The sequence below is a fragment of the Drosophila hydei genome, unplaced genomic scaffold, assembly GCF_003285905.1.
Source record: "Drosophila hydei strain 15085-1641.00,03,60 unplaced genomic scaffold, DhydRS2 tig00000111-arrow-arrow-pilon, whole genome shotgun sequence".
Classification (NCBI taxonomy): Eukaryota; Metazoa; Arthropoda; class Insecta; order Diptera; family Drosophilidae; genus Drosophila; species Drosophila hydei.
In genome coordinates this window covers 17,115-24,792 of record NW_022045668.1, presented here as the reverse complement: position 1 = coordinate 24,792, position 7,678 = coordinate 17,115, and the positions used below count along the sequence as shown (strand labels likewise).

Below are 7,678 nucleotides of genomic sequence, written 5' to 3'. Positions count from 1 at the left end.
TAAATTATATATGAAATTAAATTAAATATACATATATATATTATGCAATTATTTTAATTTTAATTTTAATTTATTATAAGAATTATTTTTAATTTTTTTTTTATTATTTATTTAATTTAAAAAATAATTTAAAAATAAAAATATGAAGTCTAATGTCTTATTTATTCAATTCCTTACAATTCGAAATTTGTATTTAAAAAATGATTTAAGTTTTCAATATAATTTTATATATTTGAATTTAATTTTAAAAAAGACAATAAAAATAAATTGCTTAAAATTCTTTATTTTTATTTATTATATAAATAAAATACACTAATATATATTTTCAATCAAGTTTAATACTTAAATTAATTATTTTAATATATATATAAAATATAATATAAGTTATAGATTTTTTATTTACTTAAAGAAATTATTTTCTTATTATAAAAAAAATGTCGCGTTCACTTCGTGGTGTCGCTGCTCTACTTTCTACAGTAGCGTAACTAGTTTAAGCCTTTTTATTTAAACAAAACTTAAGAGCTTTAGGATATAAGTCGAGTTAAGTAAAGAAAACGAAAAATGGCTTGATATCTACAATAAGCTATATATATTTATAAATACATATCAAATTGGTATATAAAGTAGGTTAAGTTGCAGGTAATTTGCAATTGGAGTTCATTTTCATTTGCAGCTATCACGATGAACGATCACAACTTGCTGGTGGCGAAAATTGTGGTTATTGTGGTGCTGCTGGTGGTCACATTAATTTTTTGCTTTCTGCCCTATGTGCTCAACCGTTGGTTCAAATGGACGCAGCGGGCGAAGAGCAATGCACGCGAGTTTCTGGCTGTCCTTTGCCTATTGAATTTCGGTGGCGGTGTCCTTATTGCCACAACATTTATACACATCCTGCCGGCTGTTGTTAGTGTTGTGGCTGCCCTGCAAAAGTGTGAGATGTTGGCTAACACGCCGTTCGCCCTGCCCGAGATGCTGATGTGCACGGGTTTCTTTCTGATGTACGCCATCGAGGAGCTCATGTACTTTATTGTGGGCAGGCGACAGAAGCGTAAACAGAAGGCCATGCAAGAGGCGCTGCAAGTGGCCATGGAACAAGTAGCCGAGCCGGAGGAAAAGGTCGAGCTGGAGTTGGGCGAACAAGTCGAACCGGAGCAGCCGAATTGGCTGCGTGGCCTGGGCATCATTGTGGCCCTCTCGCTGCACGAACTCTTTGGCGGCATGGCCATTGGCCTGGAGGAGACTGTGGATACGGTCTGGTTTATGTGCGCTGCCATTGCAGTCCACAAACTCGTCTTAGCCTTTTGCATTGGCATGGAGATTATGATGGCCCACACACGTTGGCTAATTGCTGTCATTTATCTAATTGTCTTCTCCATCGTCACGCCCATTGGCGTGGGCATTGGCATTGCGATCACAGAGAATACCAGCGCGAATCATCCGAGCATTCCGGCGGGCATCCTACAAGGCATCGCCTGCGGCACCCTGCTCTATGTCGTCTACTTTGAAATTGTGGCCAAGAATCACGCGGGCTGGCGCATATTTCTCTGCTCTCTTGGCGGCTTTCTGCTCATGTTTGGCTTGCAAATTGGAGGTAAGTTTGATTAAAGATGAAAATTGATTTGACTTCTGCTAACAGCTTTCTATATCCTCCTCAACAGTTGTTGAAGCTGCTGGCAAATCTGCATATGTTTGCCCCTCGAATAAGAGCTAAAATAATGGGCTTAAAACTTATACGATTTATTCTAACATTCAAAACTTCAATCAAAGCTTTATGGAAGAGCTTTTACTCTTGCTCAAGTTGCTTGAAAAAAAGCTTTGTTTGAAATGAATCGAAAAGCTGAGCTCAGTGAGCTCCATTCATAAACTCTATCACGATAACATTATTTCTTAATATTTTCTTGACTTAAAATTATATTTTAAATATATTTTAAATATATAATAAAATAAATATTATTTTAAAATTCAAGAAAAATTTGAAGAAAAAATATATTTACAAATTTTTTCATATGGAAAAATTACAAAATAAAATCAAATATTTTTCTTCAAAATGTCGTCACTTTAAATTTTCCTCAGTGTAGTGAATCTCTGTCATTAATCTTGCAAATATAGATCAGTAAATTCTTATCTGAACAAATTAAAGTTTCAATATCGTTTTGAACAATTAAAGTGAAAACGTTGCATAAATTAGCAACAAAGTCAAAGGGGACAAAAAAAAATGGTCTGAGAATACGCCTATTTAATCTATTTCCCAGACGATTATAATTTCTGGTGTCAATCAGTGCTCAAATATATAAGATTTATGGCCAGCAGATAGGGGTATAAGTGGTTGCTTCGATAGCAATTCGTTTGCACTTGTCACTTTCATTCGGTGGTGCGAAGATGTACGAAATACCAATACCGCCGGCGGTGCCATCAACCACAGCAAATTTCATGGAAGTTGAAGTTGAGAGTTCAACTATGGCAACTGTTACGGTGGATAAGCATGCGTTGATTGTGGCCAAAATTGTGGCTATGGTGGTGCTAATTGTGGTGACTGTGGTTTGTGGCAGTTTACCCTACATGCTGGATCGTTGCCTGGAATGGACTAAAAAAGATCCCGAAGAGACGCGCGCTTCGACTGCGGTGCGCTGTCTGCTCTACTTTGGTGGTGGTGTCTTGCTTTGCACCACATTTCTCCACATGTTGCCGGAAGTGATAGAAGTGGTTGAGCTATTGCAGCACTGTGGCATATTGGTGGCGACACCTTTTGCCCTGCCCGAAATGCTGATGTGCACAGGATTCTTTTTGATGTATGCCCTGGATGAAGTGATGCATGTGTTTATGCAGCATCATCAGCACAAGCTGAGCCGAAAGGAATCGCTGGCCAGTGAAGCCTTCGAGCGTGGTCACAGCATTCGGCATAGCATATTGCTGCGTAGCACACGACGCAAACCGGATGAACTGCAGGCGAGTAAAGAGGAGCATCAACATAGCGATCACGAGCTGCCGGCAGCGAATGGACATGGGCACAGTCATGTGCCCGTGGATACCAATGGCTCCTCAATGCGCGGATTGGGCATTATATTGGCCTTGTCGCTGCACGAACTCTTTGAGGGCATGGCCATAGGCTTGGAGGGCACTGTGGCAACAGTTTGGTTCATGTTTGCCGCTGTGGCCGCCCACAAATTGGTGCTGGCTTTCTGTGTGGGCATGGAGCTGCTGGTGGCTAGAACCCGTGCTTCCCTGGCCATCATCTATCTCGTAACATTCTCGATTGTTACGCCGATTGGCATTGGCATTGGCATTGGCATCAGTCAGCAGGCAAATGCGAATCAGCCGAGTGTCCCTTCTGGCATATTACAGGGCATTGCCTCCGGCACGTTGCTCTATGTCGTCTTCTTTGAGATTCTTACACAGAATCATGCTGGTTGGCGTGCTTATTTAGCTGCCCTGGTCGGCTTTGCTTTAATGTTTGGACTGCAAATACTTTGTAAGTGAAATGATAAGTTGGAGATTCCGCTATTGGCTTTTGATTGACATACGCATGCCTTTAGTTATCATTAGTTATCATTAATGATATTTACTGCTAATGCAGGAGAAATTTATTGATTAACTATGCCACTCTATATTATATCTTGCAGCTGACGAAGCGGAAGGGGCTGATAACGACTCATGTTACTAGCGTGAACTCCAGTCAATGAAAAATTATGAATTATATTATATTTATTTAGTTATTATATACATTTTTTATTATATGTGCTAGCATCAAGCCATGTCGATTTATTAAATATTTTATATTATTAAATCAAGTGCCATCAAACACATATATAATCTATTACTAAATCAATAAATAATATATAAAAATCTTAAATTGCGCGCGCTTAACAACTCTATTTTCAGTGTGTGTACACACTGTCTGACAGCTGTTAAATTAACAGAGCCTGAAAAAGCGCTAAACCAGTGATTGCAAGCTAACAGTGGCGCCGCTAGAGAGAAAACTTTTAAAATAAACTGTTATAAATATAATTCGAACTATTTAAAGCGTATAAAATATATAATCCAATAATTTATTTGCATACCTTAATAACAATTTATTAACTTAAGTATTGCACTAGTATTCTATCTTATATTTATTTTTAATGTTATTATATTATTTTTAATGTTCATTTGCATTTACTATAGCAATCAAAGCTCATAAAGCAACAATACGAATGAGCAACCGTTTTAATATCGCATTCTGCTTTGGTAAAATATTCATAAAAAAAAGCCAACAATGTAACTGTTTTTATGGTTCATTCTCTCGCCGCTGCGCTCAGTAGCAACAGCAATCCATTTCGGCCCTTGTGCACAGGTCAGCAATTTGCCTCTGCAACAAAGTTGTGTAGTGTGACGTCACTTTTAAAAGGACTTATATTTAGCTTCATGCTGTGACTTCATACGTATCACAAGACATCGCAATCTTCATATTTTGCCACAGACTACATTAATTCAATAATTTTATATATAATTTATATAATTTTATATATTTGAATTTGATTTAAAACAAGTAAGAAAGCTCTAGTCGGGGTGCCCGACTAGGAGATACCCTGATCCCAGTCCTTTGAGTTTTGTAATATTTTCCGTAGTTTGTATCGAGTATTAAAAAAAAAAAAAGAAAACAAATAAAAATCGACATTGCGAGACCAGGATTCGAACCCGGATTATTTGCGCAACGTGCACAAACTCTACCAACACCGCCACTTCAGAACTAAAAAAAAAATAAAACAATAAAAAGCATTTCATCTCCACTGGTCTCGAACCCGGCCCAAACTGCATGGGAGCGGCGCCTCTACCAATGCAGCCACTGTCCCTCCCAAGTCAGCTGTTGCAAATTTGAACATAAGTAGCAGCTAATATTCAGCACAATTCAATCGCAATTTCAATTCTTGGAACAGAAAAGAATACACGCATTTGAATGTATGTGTGCACATGCATAGGAAAAATGCGTGCGCGTGGCGCTGCTGACATGCGCTTTTGCAAATTGGCCAAACGTTTTGTTCAATAACTTCTGTTTTACTTAATGGATTTTAATGAAATTTTCAGCATATGATCTACATATCCTATTGGCTTGGTTGAAATGCAAACGCCTTCACATAATGGCCCTAGTTCCAACTAAACTTAAATTCTAAGAATTTGGGGGAATTTGGAGCCGGTATCCAAAATCCAACAAAAATCAAAATTGCATAAAATATACATAAGACTACATACAAAATTTGGCTCTAGCTCTTTAGACGTTCGAGATATAATTTATTTACTGCATTTCAATAATGTTTTTATTCGATAACAATTAAATGCGAATGGTTATCGAATATTTGAAACAAACTTGACCTGCGCGTGCTATACACGGACCTACAAAAAAAATTTCTCTAAAAATGTCTCTAGCTCTTATAGATGCTGAGATCCACGCGTTCACACATACGGACAGACGGACAGACGGACGGACAGACAGACGGACAGGGCTCAATCGACTCGGCTTGTCGTCCTGATCAAGAATATATATACTTTATGGGGTCTGCCACGCCTCCTTCTGCCTGTTACATACATTTGCACAAAACCATTATACCCTGATTTGCCATTTTTAATGGGATCAGGGTATAAAAAGACAATAAAAATAAATTGCTTAAAAATATTTATTTGTATTTATATTTATGGTCTGAGAATACGCCTATTTAATCTATTTCCCAGACGATTATAATTTTTGGTGTCAATCAGTGCTCAAATATATAAGATTAACGGCCAGCAGATAGGGGTATAAGTGGTTGCTTCGATAGCAATTCGCACTTTGCACTTTGCGATTCGCAATTTGCGCTCGTCACTTTCATTCTGTGGTGCGAAGATGTACGAAATTCCAATACCTCCGGCGGTGCTATCAACCACAAATTTCATGGAAGTTGAAGTTGAGAGTTCAACTATGGCAACTGTTACGGTGGATAAGCATGCGTTGCTTGTGGCCAAAATTGTGGCTATGGTGTGGTATTGTATTGTGGTGACTGTGGTCTGTGGCAGTTTACCCTACATGCTGGATCGTTGCCTGGAATGGACTAAAAAAGATCCCGAAGAGACGCGCGCTTCGACTGCGGTGCGCTGTCTGCTCTACTTTGGTGGTGGTGTCTTGCTTTGCACCACATTTCTCCACATGTTGCCGGAAGTGATAGAAGTGGTTGAGCTATTGCAGCACTGTGGCATATATCTACAATAAGCTATATATATTTATAAATACATATCAAATTGGTATATAAAATAAGTTAAGTTGCAGGTAATTTGCAATTGGAGTTCATTTCAACGATCACAACTTGCTGGTGGCGAAAATTGTGGTTATTGTGGTGCTGTTGGTGGTCACATTAATTTTTTGCTTTCTGCCCTATGTGCTCAACCGTTGGTTCAAATGGACGCAGCGGGCGAAGAGCAATGCACGCGAGTTTCTGGCTGTCCTTTGCCTATTGAATTTCGGTGGCGGTGTCCTTATTGCCACAACATTTATACACATCCTGCCGGCTGTTGTTAGTGTTGTGGGTGCCCTGCAAAAGTGTGAGATGTTGGCTAACACGCCGTTCGCCCTGCCCGAGATGCTGATGTGCACGGGTTTCTTTCTGATGTACGCCATCGAGGAGCTCATGTACTTTATTGTGGGCAGGCGACAGAAGCGTAAACAGAAGGCCATCCAAGAGGCGCTGCAAGTGGCCATGGAACAAGTAGCCGAACCGGAGGAAAAGGTCGAGCTGGAGTTGGGCGAACAAGTCGAACCGGAGCAGCCGAATTGGCTGCGTGGCCTGGGCATCATTGTGGCCCTCTCGCTGCACGAACTCTTTGGCGGCATGGCCATTGGCCTGGAGGAGACCGTGGATACGGTCTGGTTTATGTGCGCTGCCATTGCAGTCCACAAGCTCGTCTTAGCCTTTTGCATTGGCATGGAGATTATGATGGCCCACACACGTTGGCTAATTGCTGTCATTTATCTAATTGTCTTCTCCATCGTCACGCCCATTGGCGTGGGCATTGGCATTGCGATCACAGAGAATACCAGCGCGAATCATCCGAGCATTCCGGCGGGCATCCTACAAGGCATCGCCTGCGGCACCCTGCTCTATGTCGTCTACTTTGAAATTGTGGCCAAGAATCACGCGGGCTGGCGCATATTTCTCTGCTCTCTTGGCGGCTTTCTGCTCATGTTTGGCTTGCAAATTGGAGGTAAGTTTGATTAAAGATGAAAATTGATTTGACTTCTGCTAACAGCTTTCTATATCCTCCTCAACAGTTGTTGAAGCTGCTGGCAAATCTGCATATGTTTGCCCCTCGAATAAGAGCTAAAATAATGGGCTTAAAACTTATACGATTTATTCTAACATTCAAAACTTCAATCAAAGCTTTATGGAAGAGCTTTTACTCTTGCTTAAGGTGCTTTGTTTGAAATTAATCGAAAAGCTGAGCTCAGTGAGCTCCATTCATAAACTCTATCCCGATTACATTATTTCTTAATATTTTCTTGACTTAAAATTATATTTTAAATATATTTTAAATATATAATAAAATAAATATTATTTTAAAATTCAAGAAAAATTTGAAGAAAAAATATATTTACAAATTTTTTCATATGGAAAAATTACAAAATAAAATCAAATATTTTTCTTCAAAATGTCGTCACTTTAAATTTTCCTCAGTG

The 7,678-nt window shown here is 39.1% G+C and overlaps 3 protein-coding genes across 3 annotated transcripts; all 3 read left to right on the top strand.

Moving 5' to 3' along the window:
* Positions 1-681: 681 nt before the first annotated feature.
* Positions 682-1,711, top strand: LOC115482846 (zinc transporter ZIP1-like). The gene is made up of 2 exons (XM_030223086.1): positions 682-1,591; positions 1,659-1,711. Exons 1-2 carry the CDS (start codon positions 682-684, stop codon positions 1,709-1,711), a joined length of 963 nt encoding a protein of 320 aa, XP_030078946.1.
* Positions 1,712-2,379: 668 nt separating this feature from the next.
* Positions 2,380-3,661, top strand: LOC115482845 (zinc transporter ZIP1-like). Its single transcript, XM_030223085.1, has 2 exons — positions 2,380-3,469; positions 3,621-3,661. Exons 1-2 carry the CDS (start codon positions 2,380-2,382, stop codon positions 3,659-3,661), a joined length of 1,131 nt encoding a protein of 376 aa, XP_030078945.1.
* A 2,193-nt stretch (positions 3,662-5,854) lies between these two features.
* LOC111598210 (zinc transporter ZIP1) lies at positions 5,855-7,326 on the top strand. The gene is made up of 3 exons (XM_030223084.1): positions 5,855-6,197; positions 6,292-7,206; positions 7,274-7,326. Exons 1-3 carry the CDS (start codon positions 5,855-5,857, stop codon positions 7,324-7,326), a joined length of 1,311 nt encoding a protein of 436 aa, XP_030078944.1.
* The last annotated feature ends 352 nt before the right edge of the window (positions 7,327-7,678 follow it).

Excerpts from the sequence above, each read along its gene's own strand:
- LOC111598210 (XM_030223084.1), top strand. The coding sequence starts at position 5,855 with ATGTACGAAATTCCAATACCTCCGGCGGTGCTATCAACCACAAATTTC. Across the intron at positions 6,198-6,291 it reads GGTTGAGCTATTGCAGCACT|TTCATTTCAACGATCACAAC; the intron begins GTGGCATATATC and ends TTGCAATTGGAG. Across the intron at positions 7,207-7,273 it reads GTTTGGCTTGCAAATTGGAG|TTGTTGAAGCTGCTGGCAAA; the intron begins GTAAGTTTGATT and ends CCTCCTCAACAG.
- LOC115482846 (XM_030223086.1), top strand. The coding sequence starts at position 682 with ATGAACGATCACAACTTGCTGGTGGCGAAAATTGTGGTTATTGTGGTG. Across the intron at positions 1,592-1,658 it reads GTTTGGCTTGCAAATTGGAG|TTGTTGAAGCTGCTGGCAAA; the intron begins GTAAGTTTGATT and ends CCTCCTCAACAG.
- LOC115482845 (XM_030223085.1), top strand. The coding sequence starts at position 2,380 with ATGTACGAAATACCAATACCGCCGGCGGTGCCATCAACCACAGCAAAT. Across the intron at positions 3,470-3,620 it reads GTTTGGACTGCAAATACTTT|CTGACGAAGCGGAAGGGGCT; the intron begins GTAAGTGAAATG and ends TATATCTTGCAG.